At 43.4% G+C, this 19,774-nt stretch overlaps 4 protein-coding genes across 4 annotated transcripts in view; all 4 read left to right on the top strand.

Annotated features, from left to right (window-relative positions):
* LOC307236154 (protocadherin gamma-C5-like) overlaps positions 1-19,774 on the top strand; it is a gene marked incomplete at its 5' end in the record, with an annotated part of 315,288 nt that overhangs the window by 156,098 nt on the left and 139,416 nt on the right. The gene's annotated exons all lie outside the window — the stretch shown is intronic.
* Positions 2,443-4,887, top strand: LOC307235518 (protocadherin gamma-A3-like; the record flags this gene model as incomplete). Its single annotated transcript, XM_080007643.1, has 1 exon — positions 2,443-4,887. The coding sequence occupies one exon, from the start codon at positions 2,443-2,445 to the stop codon at positions 4,885-4,887; it is 2,445 nt and encodes an 814-aa protein (XP_079863769.1).
* On the top strand, positions 6,306-8,765 carry LOC307235517 (protocadherin gamma-A12-like; the record flags this gene model as incomplete). Its single annotated transcript, XM_080007642.1, has 1 exon — positions 6,306-8,765. The coding sequence occupies one exon, from the start codon at positions 6,306-6,308 to the stop codon at positions 8,763-8,765; it is 2,460 nt and encodes an 819-aa protein (XP_079863768.1).
* LOC307235516 (uncharacterized protein) lies at positions 10,056-18,922 on the top strand (the record flags this gene model as incomplete). Its single annotated transcript, XM_080007641.1, has 5 exons — positions 10,056-12,456; positions 13,197-13,269; positions 13,401-15,811; positions 16,209-16,271; positions 16,506-18,922. The coding sequence occupies 5 exons, from the start codon at positions 10,056-10,058 to the stop codon at positions 18,920-18,922; spliced, it is 7,365 nt and encodes a 2,454-aa protein (XP_079863767.1).

The following is a 19,774-nucleotide window of genomic DNA, read 5'->3' as shown; positions in this document are numbered from 1 at the left end:
GTGTGTGTGTGTGTGTGTGTGTGTGTGTGTGTGTGTGTGTGTGTGTGTGTGTGTGTGTGTGTGTGTGTGTGCGTGCGTGCGTGTGCTGTTCAGACATTTCCATTTTGCTGTCACTGGTGGATAGTTTTTTTATTTTTCTACAATCTCCTAGTGGTGGACTTTAAAAAGTAAAGATTTATATTGTTTTTCCTTAATTGATAACTCATGTGAAACTCGTTTGCGTACAAGAAATATATTTGGTTTGTACAAGTCCCCATGCAATACAGGGTATTAGCGTATCTGTGTGTGTGTGTGTGTGTGTGTGTGTGTGTGTGTGTGTGTGTGTGTGTGTGTGTGTGTGTGTGTGTGTGTGTGTGTGTATGTGTTTGTGTGGGCTTCAGATGGTGCAGCTGGAATGCATTATTAGCGAACTGCTTGCATTGTCCCCACATTGTTTTTGGTTGTTTCATATTCATGGTTATTTACTTGTCACACCCAATGCAGCGAGAGCTGCATGCATTGGCATAAGACACCTTAGCTCAAGATGGAGGCTCCCCTCTACTCAGTAGCAACGTCACTGTGAAAATAATGATCCAGGATCAGAACGACAACGCCCCTCAGGTTCTGTACCCAGTCCAGACCGGTGGCTCTCTGGTGGTTGAAATGGTTCCTCGTTCAGCAGATGTGGGCTATCTGGTCACTAAAGTGGTGGCTGTTGATGTGGACTCTGGGCAAAATGCCTGGCTCTCCTATAAACTGCAGAAAGCCACAGACAGAGCGCTGTTTGAAGTGGGATTACAGAATGGAGAAATAAGAACTATCCGCCAAGTCACTGATAAAGATGCTGTGAAACAAAGACTGACTGTTGTAGTGGAGGACAACGGACAGCCCTCTCGTCCAGCTACAGTCAATGTTAACGTGGCGGTGGCGGACAGCTTCCCTGAAGTGCTCTCAGAGTTCACTGACTTCACACACGACAAGGACTACAATGACAACCTTTTTACTTAGTCTTGGCTTTGGCTGTAGTTTCCTTTCTCTTCATCACGTGTTTAGTGGTGATTATATCAGTGAAAATATACAGATGGAAACAGTCTCGTATCTGTATCATCCCAGTCTCCCGATGATTCCATATTATCCACCACGTTACTCCGACACTTTGGGGTCAGGGACTCTGCAGCATGTGTACAATTACGAGGTGTGCAGGACGACTGACTCCAGAAAGAGTGACTGTAAGTTCGGCAGAGCTGCTAGTCAGAACATTCTGATGATGGACCCCAGTTCTACAGGGGCGATGCAGCGAATACAAAGTTGATATGTTTTATTGAAAACAAATCACACTCAATTTTACATTGACTTGTGCTCACATTTTAGCTTGTCAAATTACAGAAATAGCAGGATGCTGTGGAGGTTTAATTTAGGAATCACCGTGGCGCAGGCGAAGGTGAAATTATATATTCAGAACCACGGACAGATCTCCTTGCCTGTTTTATGCTATTGTTCCACTACTGGCATTACATTGGTAAGGGTGTTTCAATGTCTTAAAAACAGAAAGGTGTGTGTGTGTGTGTGTGTGTGTGTGTGTGTGTGTGTGTGTGTGTGTGTGTGTGTGTGTGTGTGTGTCTGTGTGTGTGTCTGTGTGCGTGCTTGCATGCGTGCGTGCCCGCGTGCGCGCGCGCGCGTAGGCTTCACATGGTGCAGCTGGAATGCATTAATAGCGACACCCTTGCCATTGTCGCATGAATTTCGGGTTCATATATGATATTTAGTTTTCTCATATTCACGTTTATTTTCTTGTCACACCTAAAGCAGTGAGAGCTACAGGCCTTGGCATGTAGCATGTATGCTTATTCTCTGTAATATGCAGTATCATTTATTTTATACTCCACGTAGAAAGATGCTGTTCCATCATATTGTAAAATATTCGGGGAATATAGTTGTGTTTCGTCAGTGGTAATTACATTATTACATTACATTACATTGCATTTAGCAGACGCTTTTATCCAAAGCGAATTACAATTATTCAAACACCGACGGACGCAGCCATCTGGAGCAATTAGGGGTTAAGTGTCTCGCTCAAGGACACTACAGCATGCTAGCAGGAGCCTGGGATCGAACCAGCAACATCTTTAAATGGGTTGTTGGAATTGTGTGTATTCGACTTGCTGTAATACCACTGCTCCCGTTCAGTTTTTGGACTGTGAGGGACGCTGTTGGTCAGTCAGAAAATGCTCAAGCTCTGTTCAGTGTTGGAAATCTGACGCTCTCCACACCATAACTGCAAAGAGAGCGGAGGAGAAAAATCCAATGCTCCAGACAGGGTGGAGCTCTGCAGGCACATGCGCCTCATAGTTGAAAAGTGGAATATTTTTGAACATTAACGTCTGGAATTCGCCGACTAGGATTTCACCTCAATCCCCGTGGATATAATTTCGAGGCGTGCATTGGATTTAATTTATTTTAAACATGGCGATGCGCTGTGGCCGATGCGGTCGATCTGGTTCGGTCCGTGGACGAATAACGGAAATAATCTTGTTGTTTGTGTTTTTTATCGACGCCGCCGATTGTCAGATTCGTTATTCTATTCCGGAAGAGATGAAGAAAGGATCTTTTATCGGCAACGTGGCGCAGGATCTGGGCTTGGATCTGAAAAGGCTCCGTTCAGGCCGAGCACGCATTTTGACCGGAGAAAGCCCTCAGTACACCGAGCTGAAAACAGACAAAGGGATTTTAGTTGTGAATGAGAGAATTGACCGAGAGCAGCTCTGTGGCGATGTCACACCGTGTAGTTTCAGCTTCGAGATTATTTTAGAAAATCCAATCGAACTGCATCGTGTTATCGTCGAAATACTGGACGTAAATGACCACAATCCGATTTTTAAAAATACACAAATTCATCTGGAAATAAGCGAATCTGCTACAGTTGGATCTCGTTTTGATCTAGACAGCGCTGATGACCCTGATGTGGGCGTGAACAGTTTGCAGAATTATATGTTAAGCTCCAATGACAATTTCGTTCTCAAACAACATTCCAACGCCGATGGAATAAAATTTGCAGAAATGATTCTACAGAAACAATTAGACAGAGAGATGCATCCTCATCTCTCTTTAAAGCTCATTGCAGTGGACGGTGGAGCTCCGCAGAGATCTGGTACAGTAAATATAGATATTACAGTTCTAGATGCCAATGATAATGCTCCAGTTTTTAACCAGACTGTGTACAGAGCCGCTGTTATAGAGAATGCACCAATCGGGACATATATAACGACTGTTAACGCTTCAGACGCTGATAGTGGGTCAAACTGCATGGTGACGTATTCCTTTTCAAACATAAAGGGGGGGTTGGCTGATATATTTAATATTGATAATGTATCTGGTAAAATATCGGTTGCTGGTAATATTGACTTTGAAAAAGATAAAAAATATGAATTAAGAGTTGGTGCAAAAGATGAGGGTGGTCTGAATGACGCAAGTAAAGTAATCATTGAAGTAATTGATGTCAATGATAATGCTCCAGTGATAAATGTAATGTCTTTCTCGAGCCCTGTATCAGAGGATGTTCCTGCTGGAACAACCATAGCTGTGATCAATGTAAAAGATGCAGATTCTGACAAAAACGGGCAAATAAGGTGCTCGATAGATTCAAAACTGCCATTTAAAATTCAGTCCTCTTTGACTAACTATTACAACCTGCTTTCAGATATAGTTTTTGACCGTGAAACAACACCAGAATATAACATAACAATAACAGCTACAGACTCAGGGTCCCCTCCCTTATCCAGTGCAACAACTTTAAACTTAAAGATTTCTGATGTAAATGATAATGCACCTAAGTTTACTAAACAGAGCTATTCAGCAAATGTCTTTGAGAACAATGAGCCTGGTGTGAGAATATTCACAGTTGGTGCCAGAGACATTGACTGGAATCAAAATGCTAGAGTGTCTTACCTTCTGGAAGACACACAAGTTAGTGGAAGTCCAGTCTCTACTTATGTTTCAATAAACTCAGAAACTGGAGTCTTACATGCAGTGCGCTCATTTGATTATGAACAAATTAAACATTTTGAGCTAGTTGTTAAAGCCCAGGATGGAGGCTCCCCTCCACTCAGTAGCAATGTGACTGTGAAAATAATGATCCAGGACCAGAACGACAACCCCCCCCAGGTTCTGTACCCAGTCCAGACCGGTGGCCCTCTGGTGGCTGAAATGGTTCCTCGTTCAGCAGATGTGGGCTATCTGGTCACTAAAGTGGTGGCTGTTGATGTGGACTCTGGACAGAACGCCTGGCTCTCCTATAAACTGCAGAAAGCCACAGACAGAGCGTTGTTTGAAGTGGGATTACAGAATGGAGAAATAAGAACTATCCGCCAAGTCACTGATAAAGATGCTGTGAAACAAAGACTGACTGTTGTAGTGGAGGACAACGGACAGCCCTCTCGTTCAGCTACAGTCAATGTTAACGTGGCGGTGGCGGACAGCTTCCCTGAAGTGCTCTCAGAGTTCACTGACTTTACACACGACAAGGAGTACAATGACAACCTGACTTTTTATTTAGTCTTGGCTTTGGCTGTGGTTTCCTTTCTCTTCATCACGTGTTTAGTGGTGATTATATCAGTGAAAATATACAGATGGAGACAGTCTCGCATCCTGTATCATCCCAGTCTCCCTGTGATTCCATATTATCCACCACGTTACTCCGACACTTTGGGGTCAGGGACTCTGCAGCATGTGTACAATTACGAGGTGTGCAGGACGACTGACTCCAGAAAGAGTGACTGTAAGTTCGGCAAAGCTGCTAGTCAGAACATTCTGATGATGGACCCCAGTTCTACAGGGACGATGCAGCGAATACAGAGTGAAAAGAACATCCTGGATGAACCAGACTCTCCTCTAGAGGTGAGTTCACTTTAGAAAACCAATGACAATGTTTACCATAACATTGAATTGTTCTCACGTTGAACCTGAACAGATTACAGAAATGTGTTGGTAACAGTTTTTCAACACTTAAAAAAAACAGAAATCTCTGCCTGTGTGTGTGTGTGTGTGTGTGTGTGTGTGTGTCTGTGTGTGTGTGTGTGTGTGTGTGTGTGTGTGTGTGTGTGTGCGTGCGTGTGTGTTCTTCCACAATGTTATTGAAATGTGTGGTGGTTTGGCTTAAGATCATGCATTTTTGATGCATTAATAGTTTCGCCATTGTCCATTTTTTCATGTTGCTCTGTACCACATCTACGTTTCATGTTCTTATCACACAGTACAATTGGAGCTGTTGGCTTTTGTAATTATGATTTAATAAGATTTTGTTCCCCTGGGTGTCCTGTTCCATTTATTTTCACTCATATAATGGTGTTATTCCACCAGATTGTATTATATTCAGGAAATATTTATATGCCGTCAATATTTACATAATATTTTGGTTATTGTAAATGCATAAACCTCAGCATTTATAGGTGGGTTATTAGCTTTTCAGATTGCTGTTTGATATATTTTTTCTTCCATTTTGAAATGGATTCATAATTATTAAATTATTATTATTCCACATTGCGACAGTACAATGTGTTGAAAGGTTTAGGACTTCCCTTGGAATCGTACTCTCCTGATCAGAACACTGATTACATTTTCTTTTTTTTTTAATTCATGAAAGTGGCATTATTAAACACATCATATGTTAAGCTTCATGACTGCCTCATGAATGTTTATTCACTCACATATTTCTATATTTTAGCTTTGAACATTTTTTTTTATGAACGGATTTTAATTGTTGCTCCCTTTTTAACTACCACTACCACACATTGACACTAGGAGGCCGATTTAATTATCTAAGTTACACGATGGCCCGTTGCATGGAACAATGAAAGTAAAGGAAGTTATACACAATGACATGTCTTGTACAATCATCAGCTGTAGATAGTATATACCAACAAAAAGCATTAATGTTTAACAAATCACGTTCGTTTTAAATATATATATATATATCTTTTTAATTGCATGATGGGATGTTCGTATTCATCATGACCGTGCATCATATGTTATATAAATGGGTGAATGCTTTAAGTAGTATTCCATGTTTCGGACTCTAAGCGACGCTGTTGGTCAGGGAAATATTTTTGTTCTCACTGTTGTCGATCAAAGCGTCCTCCTCCCTCTCTCTGCCATATACACAGTTTGTTCATACGAGACGGGTGTCGGTTTGAGGGGAGTGACGGAGAGAAAGGCATAACACAATTTAGATCCGAGAGTTCTGCTGCGTTTCTTTCCATGCTCTCTTTTTAAAAATTAATGTATGTAATCGTCGGAGTTTTGCAGTATCTGTACGGATTTTTGGATGCGACATGGAGGTTTGTGGAATATTGCGACGTTTGAAATGGCGTTTTTACCCTGGCCTTTGGTCGCTGGAAGGACTCGTTCTTCTGCTGTTTCTCAGCCACCTGGGCAGATGTCAGATTCGCTATTCAATCCCAGAGGAGATGAAGAAAGGATCTTTTGTTGGCAACGTAGCGCAAGACCTGGGTCTGGACCTTACCAGGCTCCGTTCTGGTCGGGCGCGTATCGTGACCGAGCAAGCCACGCAGTACACTGAGCTGAAGACAGACAAAGGGTCCCTGGTCGTCAACGAGAGAATCGACCGAGAGCAACTGTGTGCTGACATCACACCGTGCAGCTTCAGCATCGAGATCATCTTGGAAAATCCAATCGAGTTACATCGTGTCACGGTAGAGGTTTTGGATGTCAATGACCACGCGCCCGTGTTCAAAAGTAACCACATTAAAATGGAAATTAGCGAATCCGCCGTCATAGGTTCTCGTTTTGTTCTGGAAAGTGCGGATGATCCGGACGTGGGGCTAAATGGGCTGCAGCGATATGTGCTGAGCTCGACCGATCATTTTGTTCTGAAGCAGCACGCCAACCCCGACGGGACGAAATTTGCAGAAATGATCCTCCAGAAGCCGCTAGACCGAGAGGGCCAACCCCGTCTGTCACTGAAGCTGGTAGCGATGGACGGAGGCACTCCTCAGAGGTCGGGTACAGTAAATATTGATATAAGCGTTTTGGATGTAAATGATAATGCTCCTATTTTTAATCAGACCGTTTACAGGGCGACTGTATCTGAAAACGCACAAATAGGGACATACATAACAACTGTAAATGCTACAGATGCTGACAGTGGATCTAATGGTTTAGTGGCTTATTCATTTTCCAATTTGAAAGAAAACCTGGCGGGTATATTCAACATTGATCAATCGACTGGTAATATAACTGTAGCCGGGCAAATTGATTTTGAAAAGGACAAAAAATATGAAATACGTGTTGAGGCTAGAGATAAGGGGGGGTTAACTGACCTTGTTAAAATAATTATAGATATTATTGACATTAATGATAATGCGCCGATCATTAACGTCATGTCCTTCTCTAGTCCTATGCCTGAAAATGCACCGTTGGGATCAACAATTGCTGTTATCAATGTGAAGGATGCGGACTCACAAAAAAACGGTGAGATAACATGTTCCATAGATAAAGAATTTCCGTTTAAAATTAAATCATCTTTAACTAATTACTACACGCTGATTTCAGATATGGCTTTTGACCGTGAACATTTTCCGGAATATAACATTACAGTAACAGCTACAGACTCAGGTTCGCCTCCGCTATCAAGCTTCATACATTTACATCTCAAGCTTTCGGATGTAAACGACAACGCCCCGGTTTTCGATGAACCTACATTCTATGCACATGTCCTGGAGAACAACCCACCTGGGATATCTATCTTTAAGGTGAGCGCTCGGGACACCGACAGCAATCAAAATGCAAGAATCTCGTATCTCCTAGAGGAGAACCAGGTCAGTGGTAGTCCAGTCTCTACTTATGTTTCTATAAACTCTGAAACTGGAGTCTTACATGCAGTGCGCTCATTTGATTATGAACAAGTTAAACACTTTGAACTTGTTGTCAAAGCTCAGGATGGAGGCTCCCCTCCACTCAGTAGCAACGTGACTGTGAAAATAATGATCCAGGACCAGAACGACAACCCCCCTCAGGTTCTGTACCCAGTCCAGACCGGTGGCCCTCTGGTGGCTGAAATGGTTCCTCGTTCAGCAGATGTGGGCTATCTGGTCACTAAAGTGGTGGCTGTTGATGTGGACTCTGGACAGAACGCCTGGCTCTCCTATAAACTGCAGAAAGCCACAGACAGAGCGCTGTTTGAAGTGGGATTACAGAATGGAGAAATAAGAACTACCCGCCAAGTCACTGATAAAGATGCTGTGAAACAAAGACTGACTGTTGTAGTGGAGGACAACGGACAGCCCTCTCGTTCAGCTACAGTCAATGTTAACGTGGCGGTGGCGGACAGCTTCCCTGAAGTGCTCTCAGAGTTCACTGACTTTACACACGACAAGGAGTACAATGACAACCTGACTTTTTACTTAGTCTTGGCCTTGGCTGTAGTTTCCTTTCTCTTCATCACGTGTTTAGTGGTGATTATATCAGTGAAAATATACAGATGGAGACAGTCTCGCATCCTGTATCATCCCAGTCTCCCGGTGATTCCTTATTATCCACCACGTTACTCCGACACTTTGGGGTCAGGGACTCTGCAGCATGTGTACAATTACGAGGTGTGCAGGACGACTGACTCCAGAAAGAGTGACTGTAAGTTCGGCAGAGCTGCTAGTCAGAACGTTCTGATGATGGACCCCAGTTCTACAGGGACGATGCAGCGAATACAGAGTGAAAAGAACATCCTGGATGAACCAGACTCTCCTCTAGAGGTGAGTTGGCAATATTGTGTATGAGGAGTCCCTCAAAATGCCACATATTTCAAGAAAGTTTTTTTTATTTTGCTATAATCCCTCGTATCAAAAATGAATACGTTTATCAGTTTCGCCATTAACACAATTTCAGCAACATGGGTAGTACTTATTGGCGTTTCACACGTTCACAGCTACTCGTTGGAATTACCCTAACATGTCTTCATAGTCTGTCGAACATTCAACAACTTTAACGTAAGATCTGTCTCAGGATCACATCAGTGAATACGTCAGATGTCATACATGGAGACTTTGGGCTGACATGGATTTTTTTTCTCTATTAGCCGTTTGACTGTTGTGTTTTAGTTCCTAGATTAAACTCTGCAAAGGCCAGTTTATTCTGCATTTAAACAGTTTAGTTTGATATTGTGTGTGTGTGTGTGTGTGTGTGTGTGTTTGCGTGTGTGTGTGTGTGCGTGTGTGTGTGTGCGCGCGCGCTCGCGTGCCTGCGTGGCTGCGTGCGTGCGTGGCTGCGTATGTGTCCGAGGGTGACTTTATCTGCCAAAAAAAACAAAAAAAAAACAAGCGTAAAATCACGTTTCAGCACCAGCGCTGATGGACAGCGCACCGGGCTAAACGACTTCATGACGTTCTATTCACAGTCCAGCTGCTTTAGAATATTTTTTCGTACTGAGAGGTTGAGATGTGTTTTCATGGGTGCCATTTCTCCGTAATTTAAAGCATGACGCTGGATTTTATACCCCATGCTTGGTTGTTTTTTATAAAACACATGACTATATTTCAGACATGCAAGTCCTTTTCAGCTACGCAGCGTGGATAGCTCTGACCTTGATGATTATAATACGACCATCATTTGACTGGCGGAGATGATACTATAATAGTGGAAATTATTATTATTAACCCTAACCCTAACCCAATTTATCTTCGAATGTGCTCAACTCTTAACATGCTGGCTTCATCTAGACTTTGCTAGATTAAATCATATAACTTCATGTGGCGTCTTTTATTGCTTTAAATATATATATATATATGTGTGTGTGTGTGTGTGTGTGTGTGTGTGTGTGTGTGTGTGTGTGTGTGTGTGTGTGTTGTTCATATATTGAACTCTGAGGGACGCTGTTGAACTGTAATAAAAATTGTAAAACGTTGCCGTGCCTTATTGCAGCCAGTCAGACGAAAGAAAGGCGTAACCTTAGTCCAGGCATTGTGGCGCATGAGCAACGAACTACACCTTTTAAATAGATGGCAATTTGAGAAGTGGCTGCGTTTGGTGCGTTTCGAATGATTGTTCTTGGAATTGCTCGTTTGAAAAAAATGGCCTTTGCACAACCCCTGTGTCGAGAATGGCGTTTGGGCTGCGGATCGTCGCGCACAGTGCTTTTATTGCTGCTTTATTTTTTCTACACGGTCGCTGGCCAAATCAGATACTCAATTCCAGAGGAAATGAAGAAAGGGTCTCTCATCAGTAATATGGCGCAGGACCTTGGATTGGATTTGAAAAGGCTCCGTTCCGGTCGAGCCCGAATCGTGACCGGGGAAAACGTTCGGTACGCGGAGCTGCAGACGGACAAAGGGCTTTTAGTCGTCAATGAGAGAATAGACCGAGAGCAGCTCTGTGGCGACGCCACACCATGTAGCTTCAGCTTCGAGATCATATTGGAAAATCCACTGGAACTTCACCACGTTACAGTCGAGGTATTGGATGTCAACGACCACCCTCCGCTCTTCAAGAAATCGAACATTGAATTGGAAATAAGCGAGTCCGCCAACCTTGGTGCGCGATTTGTGCTGGAGAACGCAGAGGACCTTGATGTTGGAATTAACGGCTTGCAAGACTATGTTTTGACGTCGAATGATAATTTCGCTTTAAAACAGCATTTGAATTCTGACGGGAGCAAATATATTGAAATGGTGCTCGGGAAAGCATTAGACAGAGAGCTACATCCCCGTTTGGCATTAAAGCTTATCGCACTAGATGGTGGAACGCCGCAAAGATCCGGTACAGTAAACATCAATATAATCGTATTGGACGCAAATGACAATGCTCCAGTTTTTAACCAGTCGGTGTATACAACTACGGTCATGGAAAACGCACCGGTGGGCACTCGCATTATTACTGTGAACGCCACGGACGCAGATAGTGGCTCAAATGGATATATCACATATTCACTTTCAAATCTGAAGAGCAACGTCGCTAATCTGTTGTCTATAGATCAACATTCTGGTGTGTTGTCTGTGTCAGGTCCGATGGATTTTGAAAAAGATAGAAAATATGAGCTCCGAATCGAAGCAAAAGATCAGGGAGGTTTAACCGATTCTAGTAAAGTGATAATAGATGTGATCGATGTTAATGACAATGCGCCAGTAATAAGCGTCATGTCATTCACTAGTGCAGTCTCGGAAGATTCACCGACAGGCACAACCATTGGGATAGTCAACGTTAAAGACATCGATTCCGGTAGTAATGGGCAGGTAATTTGTAAAATAAATGAAAATGCACCATTCAAGATTAAATCAAATTTGAGAAATTACTATGCAATAATCACCGATGGTCTATTAGACCGTGAAAGTGTTTCTGACTTTAATATCACCGTGGTTGCTACAGACGGAGGGTCGCCTCCCCTGTCATCGAAGAAAGTCTTTCACGTAAAGGTCTCTGACGTCAACGATAACGCTCCTGTGTTTTCAAAAGATGTTTACGTCGTGTTTTTGGAGGAGAATAATCACCCAGGGGCTTCGGTGCTTATTGTTAAAGCTGAAGACATTGATGGAAATCAAAACGCCCGCGTATCCTACGTTTTGGAGGACTCTGTGATTGACGGATTGCATGTATCTGAATATATTTCTGTAAACCCAGAAAAGGGGGAAATACGTACAGTAAGGTCCTTTGATTATGAACACATCAAACAACTGATATTTGTAATCAAAGCCCAGGACGGAGGCTCCCCTCCACTCAGCAGCAATGTGACTGTGAAAATAATGATCCAGGATCAGAACGACAACCCCCCTCAGGTTCTGTACCCAGTCCAGACCGGTGGCCCTCTGGTGGCTGAAATGGTTCCTCGTTCAGCAGATGTGGGCTATCTGGTCACTAAAGTGGTGGCTGTTGATGTGGACTCTGGACAGAACGCCTGGCTCTCCTATAAACTGCAGAAAGCCACAGACAGAGCGCTGTTTGAAGTGGGTTTACAGAATGGAGAAATAAGAACTATCCGCCAAGTCACTGATAAAGATGTTGTGAAACAAAGACTGACTGTTGTAGTGGAGGACAACGGACAGCCCTCTCGTTCAGCTACAGTCAATGTTAACGTGGCGGTGGCGGACAGCTTCCCTGAAGTGCTCTCAGAGTTCACTGACTTTGCACACGACAAGGAGTACAATGACAACCTGACTTTTTACTTAGTCTTGGCTTTGGCTGTAGTTTCCTTTCTCTTCATCACGTGTTTAGTGGTGATTATATCAGTGAAAATATACAGATGGAGACAGTCTCGCATCCTGTATCATCCCAGTCTCCCGGTGATTCCATATTATCCACCACGTTATTCCGACACTTTGGGGTCAGGGACTCTGCAGCATGTGTACAACTACGAGGTGTGCAGGACGACTGACTCCAGAAAGAGTGACATGAAGTTTATGCCAACTATGAATCCAAGTTTGGTGAGCGTTGATGGGACTGATAATATCCAGGAAGCGAAGCAATCGGGTGTCGAATCTTGTATGTCAACTCTGGTGAGTGATATCTTGAGTTAATATTTCATTATGTTCCGTTACTTAAAATTATACTTATAACTGGAATCAGAAATGTATACTTTGATTTATTTTATATTATGTGTATATTTTCTTGCTCTTAAACTGTAGTTGATACAGGTCACACCAATACATCTTTAGTGTGTGTGTGTGTGTGTGTGTGTGCGTTTGTGTGTGTATGTGTGTACGTGTGTGTGCGTGCGTGAGTGCGCGCGCCCGCCCGCGTGCGTGTGTGTGTGTGTTTGTGTGTTTTAATGCAAACATCTGAGTCAACAAATGTGTTTGGGGTTTGAAATAGGAGCATGATTACATCAGAAGAGCTCCTCTCAATGTGTGTGTGATGCATCTGCTGTTTTTAGGCCCAGAAAATTCTGCGATCTGTATTCATATCCTGATGCAAAGCAGGCTTCATTTTGAAACACGGACGTGGAGGTGGATATTTTGTAGGCTGTCTGTAAAATATAAATAGGTCTTGACAGATGTTTGAACGCATTCAATTTGGAATGATCGTCGTTTCATTCCTTTATAGCACGTTTGTCATCGGGTTGATTGAGAGGTTGTATATTGAGAGAAAACGCATTTGATTGCAACTTGAATACTCTTTTATATAAATAAACACGTCTCAGAATGCAATTGCTCTCTTCAAGCTCTACGTGCCGCTGTTGATACATAATCCTCTTGAATGTGGTGCTGTTGGCTGTGCTGTAGCCTCGCTGTCTCCGTGTAGACGATATCTGCGCTGCTCTCCGTCGGGCATTAAGGCTCATGCACGCGTGCATTCGTGTGGAATTTCTTCGTTCGGGTCGACTCCCTTTTTCCAAACCTGGATCTCGCTTTCATAGCGTTTTTTTTTTTTCGTTGACTTGTGATGTATTTTGTGTGGACCCCCTCACGACCCGATGGCGAATGGAGGATATTGTTTTTTCTTCTTTGTCTTGACGCGCTCGGTTCCGTAACAGGGCAGGCTCGATATGCAATACCAGAAGAGCAGGTCGAAGGCTCGTTCGTTGGAAATATCAGCAGGGATTTAGGCCTGGATTTGTCGAGACTGGTGTCAGGCAGAGCTCGAATAATAACGAAGGGGGATCGACAGTACGTTGATTTAAATCGCGACAAAGGAACCCTCGTTATAAAAGAACGAATCGACCGAGAGGAGCTGTGCGGACAGACGACGCCCTGCAGCTTCAGCTTCGAAGTCATCCTGGAAAACCCAATCCAGCTTTATCGTGTTACAGTGGAGGTCACCGATATAAACGACAACAGCCCCTCTTTCCCGAAGGACGAAATAAAGCTGAAAATTGTCGAAAGCGCGGCGTTAGGGACGCGCTTCTCCCTCGAAAGTGCGGACGACCCTGATGTTGGTATAAACGACATTCAAAAATACACGCTGAAACCGACTGATCATTTCAAGTTGGATATCCATCGCCAGTCGGATGGCGGCGAATCTATCGAAATGGTTTTGCAAAACCTATTAGACAGAGAGAAGGAGGATAGTCATACGCTTGTGCTTATCGCATCCGACGGCGGCGAGCCTCACAGATCCGGAACGGTCCGCATACACGTCACTGTGCTGGATGCCAACGACAATGCACCAGTGTGTGGTCAGTCTGTGTATAAGGCGGACATCGGAGAGAACTCCCCACTGGGCACGGTCGTGACCACTGTGGCTGCAAATGATGCGGATGAAGGGATCAACGGTGAGGTAACTTTCTCCATAGCCCACGTTGCCAAAGAGGCAAAGCAGCTGTTCGAATTAAATGTGAACACTGGTGAGATTAAAGTCGCGGGTAAACTCGATTTTGAAAAATCAAAGACGTACCAGTTAAATGTCCAGGCGAGTGACCACGGAGGATATAGAGATACCTGTAAAGTTATTGTCCAAGTAGTTGACGAAAATGATAACGTTCCTACTATACAGCTGATGTCATTTTCCAATTCCATATCTGAGAATTCGCCTCCTGGTACAACGGTAGCAGTTGTAAACGTCGATGACGCAGACTCTGATGGTAATGGTGTTGTCAAGTGCGCCATTAATTCTGATGTCCCATTTAGTATAGATTCATCTCTAACCGGTTATTATGCAATAGTCACAGAAAGCCCCCTAGACAGAGAAAGTGTTTCTGAGTATAACATTACTATAACAGTGTCCGATGAGGGCACACCGCCACTTTCTAGCAGTAAGGATATTAATGTCAAAATATCTGATGTGAATGACAGCCCACCTAAATTTGATGAAATATATTATAGTCATACTGTACAAGAAAACAATTCTCCTGGTGTCTCTGTGTTTGCTGTAAGGGCTTCTGATGCAGACTGGGGACACAATGCCCGCATTTCTTATTATATGGATGAAAAGGAAATTAATGGAGTACCTGTTTCATCATTTATGTCAGTGAACTCAGAAAATGGCATTATACATGCAGTCAAATCATTTGATTATGAGCAAATCAAGTGGTTTGAGTTCAACATCACTGCTCGAGATGGAGGGTCTCCTCCCCTGAGTTCAGTTACTACTGTGAAAATATTGATCCAGGACCAGAACGACAACCCCCCTCAGGTTCTGTACCCAGTCCAGACCGGTGGCCCTCTGGTGGCTGAAATGGTTCCTCGTTCAGCAGATGTGGGCTATCTGGTCACTAAAGTGGTGGCTGTTGATGTGGACTCTGGACAGAACGCCTGGCTCTCCTATAAACTGCAGAAAGCCACAGACAGAGCGCTGTTTGAAGTGGGTTTACAGAATGGAGAAATAAGAACTATCCGCCAAGTCAATGATAAAGATGCTGTGAAACAAAGACTGACTGTTGTAGTGGAGGACAACGGACAGCCCTCTCGTTCAGCTACAGTCAATGTTAACGTGGCGGTGGCGGACAGCTTCCCTGAAGTGCTCTCAGAGTTCACTGACTTTACACACGACAAGGAGTACAATGACAACCTGACTTTTTACTTAGTCTTGGCTTTGGCTGTAGTTTCCTTTCTCTTCGTCACGTGTTTAGTGGTGATTATATCAGTGAAAATATACAGATGGAGACAGTCTCGCATCCTGTATCATCCCAGTCTCCCGGTGATTCCATATTATCCACCACGTTACTCCGACACTTTGGGGTCAGGGACTCTGCAGCATGTGTACAATTACGAGGTGTGCAGGACGACTGACTCCAGGAAGAGTGACTGTAAGTTCGGCAGAGCTGCTACTCAGAACGTTCTGATGATGGATCCCAGTTCTATGGGGACGATGCAACGAATACAGAATGAAAAGAACATCCTGGATGAACCAGACTCTCCTGTAGAGGTGAGTATTTGCTGGAGAAAACTTTTTGAAGCTTGTCAATTTATTTCTTGTTATATTTTCAGTAATGTACATGTGTTGCTTGCAGCCTACTGGTGAGCAGCGTTTTTCTTTTTCATCAGTTCCTAGATTAAACTCTGCAATAGCCAGTTTATTCTGCATTTAACAAGTTTAGTTTGATATTGTGTGTGTGTGTGTGTGTGTGTGTGTGTGTGTGTGTGTGTGTGTGTATGTGTGTGTGTGTGTGTGTGTGTTGCTCAGACTTTTCCATTTTGCTGTCACTGGTGGATAGTTTTTTTATTTTTGAACAATCTCCAAGTGGTATACTTTCAAAAGTAAAGATTTATTTCGTTTTGCCTTAATTGATAACTCATATGAGACTCGTTTGCGTACAAGAAATATATTTGTGTTGTCTAAGTCTACATGCAATACAGGGTATTGGTCAGTGTGGGCCGCTGTAGACCAGTGTGTTGCAGAGGAGGCTCGCAGCAGAACCAGTCTCAACTCCTTTCATATAAGAGCGAAATGAGATAGAAGCAGAGCCTCGACGATCCGGACTATTTGCACCAGTGAACAAAGGCGTCGAATTATGTTTTCAAGCGTTGGATGTTGGAACGTTGGAACTATTCATACCTAAACAATTGTGTGGAATATAACGGAGAACTACGCCACTCAACCACACCGGACAACGGACAAACGGAGATTGTTTTTTTTTTTTTTTTTTCGGGCAGAAAAAGAAATGTCCGACAGAACAATGAGACGACTTGTGATGTTATTTCTCCTCGTCATCTCCGTCAGCTCTGTGATCGGTCAGGTCAGTTACTCCATCCCCGAGGAAATGACAAAGGGCTCTGTCGTTGGGAAAATAGCACAGGATTTGGGTTTGGATGTAAAAAGGTTGAGATCCGGGAAAGCCCGGCTACATACAGGGGGTAACGCAGAATACATCGAGCTGAATAAAGAACGAGGAGTCCTTCTAGTGAAGGAGAGGATAGATAGGGAGGCGCTGTGCGGGCAGGCCTCGTCTTGCGCACTACAATTCCAGCTTATTTTGGAGAATCCTATCGAATTTTATAGCGTCGCAATAGAAATCGCTGATATTAATGACCATGCCCCCATTTTCCAGAAGGAGACCATGAAAATTGATGTAACCGAGTCTGCAATAATCGGTGCGAAATTCGCTCTTGAAAGGGCGTATGACTCTGATATTGGAATGAACGGGCTCCAAAGCTACTCGCTGTATCCCACCAATAATTTCATATTAAAATTACACGGGCAGGTAGATGGCAGTAAAAGGGTAGAATTGGTTTTACAGAAACCATTAGACCGAGAAAAGGAAGAACACATCTCTCTGTTGCTGACTGCCTTTGATGGGGGAGAACCGAGAAAGTCGGGAACGGCGCAGATTCAAATTACTGTTGTCGACGTAAACGATAATGCTCCAGTGTTTTCACAACCAATATACAAGGCAAGTTTGGTCGAAAATTCGAAAAGAGGGGCGGTCTTAACGGCAGTAAGAGCTTCAGATAAAGATCAAGGTTTAAATAGTCTGATTACATATTCAATATCAAGTAGCACGGTTGGCATAACGGACCGCTTTGAAATAGACGAAAACACAGGCGAGGTGCGTTTGATTGGAGAGGTTGATTATGAAAAAGCAAAACACTATGAAATCGATATCGAGGCAAAAGACCAAGGGGGCCTCTCTGGTTCTAGTAAATTAGGAGTAGACATAATTGACATTAATGACAATAAACCACTCATAGATCTGATGTCAACCTCTCGCTCAATTCCCGAGGACTCTCCACCTCAGACCGTAATAGCGGTTATGAGTGTGCACGACCCTGACTCTGAAGACAACGGAGCAGCAAGCTGTGTTATAGGTGAAAACAATCCGTTTGCAATAAAATCGACCTCTAATGGATTCTATAGCCTCGTAACAGAGAGCGATTTGAACCGGGAAATAGCCAGTGACTACAACATTACTGTAACATGTTCTGATCAGGGAGTCCCATCGCTCTCCAGCAGTGTAACTCTCAACTTACAGGTCTCAGATGTAAATGATAACGCACCTGTTTTTGAAAGGAACTCCTATGAGGCTTACATTTTAGAAAACAACATACCGGGCGTTTCTGTATTCACAATTAAAGCAACAGATGCAGACTGGAACCAGAATGCTCGTGTTTCTTACTTACTAGTAGACTCCTCTGTAAATGGAGTCCCAGTCTCCTCGTATGTGTCTGTTAGTGCTGACAGTGGAGTCATCCATGCAGTGCGCTCTTTTGACTATGAGCAGATCAAGGATTTCCAGTTCCTCATCAAAGCCCAGGATGGAGGCTCCCCTCCACTCAGTAGCAATGTGACTGTGAAAATAATGATCCAGGACCAGAACGACAACCCCCCTCAGGTTCTGTACCCAGTCCAGACCGGTGGCTCTCTGGTGGCTGAAATGGTTCCTCGTTCAGCAGATGTGGGCTATCTGGTCACTAAAGTGGTGGCTGTTGATGTGGACTCTGGACAGAATGCCTGGCTCTCCTATAAACTGCAGAAAGCCACAGACAGAGCGCTGTTTGAAGTGGGATTACAGAATGGAGAAATAAGAACTATCCGCCAAGTCACTGATAAAGATGTTGTGAAACAAAGACTGACTGTCGTAGTGGAGGACAACGGACAGCCCTCTCGTTCAGCTACAGTCAATGTTAACGTGGCGGTGGCGGACAGCTTCCCTGAAGTGCTCTCAGAGTTCACTGACTTCACACACGACAAGGAGTACAATGACAACCTGACTTTTTATTTAGTCTTGGCTTTGGCTGTAGTTTCCTTTCTCTTCGTCACGTGTTTAGTGGTGATAATATCAGTGAAAATATACAGATGGAGACAGTCTCGCATCCTCTATCATCCCAGTCTCCCAGTGATTCCATATTATCCACCACGTTACTCCGACACTTTGGGGTCAGGGACTCTGCAGCATGTGCACAATTATGAGGTGTGCAGGACGACTGACTCCAGAAAGAGTGACTGTAAGTTCGACAGAGCTGCTAGTCAGAACATTCTGATGATGGACCCCAGTTCTACAGGGACGATGCAACGAATACAGAGTGAAAAGAGCATCCTGGATCAACCAGACTCTCCTCTAGAGGTGAGTTGAATAATATTGTTGAACTTAAAATTAGCAACCATCCTTACAGGTGATACTCTATTCTCACTGTGGGGCTTTACATCTCCCTGCAGGATCTTGCAGTAGCTGTTTATGTTCAGAACCACAATCACTTGACAGTGTGGTTGAAGTATATTTGACTAGAGTAACTCTTTGACTTGACTGTTAACCAAAACATTCTGAAAGAGTCACATTTGGAAACAACATAACCCTATCACAAATTCGCACATATTCCTCATTACTGTGTTTGGGAGCATGTATTTTGGTAGCTTGCGTGTACATCCTGCTCTGCTTGTATGGGAGTACGTCTTGACATGTGCTTTTAGATTACTGGATTTTTTTGAGTCAGCATTTTTTTTAATCAATGTTAACTATATCAAATCAATTGCTCTCTGATTGAAAGTATTGGCTCCTGAGCACTGGAATTCAGAACCATGGACAGCGGTGTCGATATAATCTACCCTCTTGCTTACCAACACTGACTGAGTGATAGAATGATCAAAGCAGTAAATCCACAGTCAAACCAGACTCTTCTCTCGATATATATTCATTTTTCACCAGAAAATCCATTGTTATTTTATGTTAACATTTGCATTTTTAACTGAACAAAATGTACATCAATGGATTCCACAAGAACGCTATCTCAGTTATTAAAGAATGAACACATCCTTTTGGAGAACTAACTCCAAGTTTGAGAGCTGTTTTTACTCTTTTCGTTTTATGTCTTGTGCGTGGCACTAGATTGTGCAGTTTTTCTGCTTGAGTAGATGTTGTTTTTTTTCCATATAAAAATGCAATGCTCATTTTAATGTTTCCGAGGTTGTGTTCTGACAGGAGTTGAAG

This window comes from Zeus faber, assembly GCF_960531495.2.
Source record: "Zeus faber genome assembly, chromosome: 10".
NCBI classification, from domain to species: domain Eukaryota; kingdom Metazoa; phylum Chordata; class Actinopteri; order Zeiformes; family Zeidae; genus Zeus; species Zeus faber.
The sequence above is the reverse complement of the archived record's forward strand: the minus strand, read 5'-3'. Positions and strand labels throughout refer to the sequence as shown.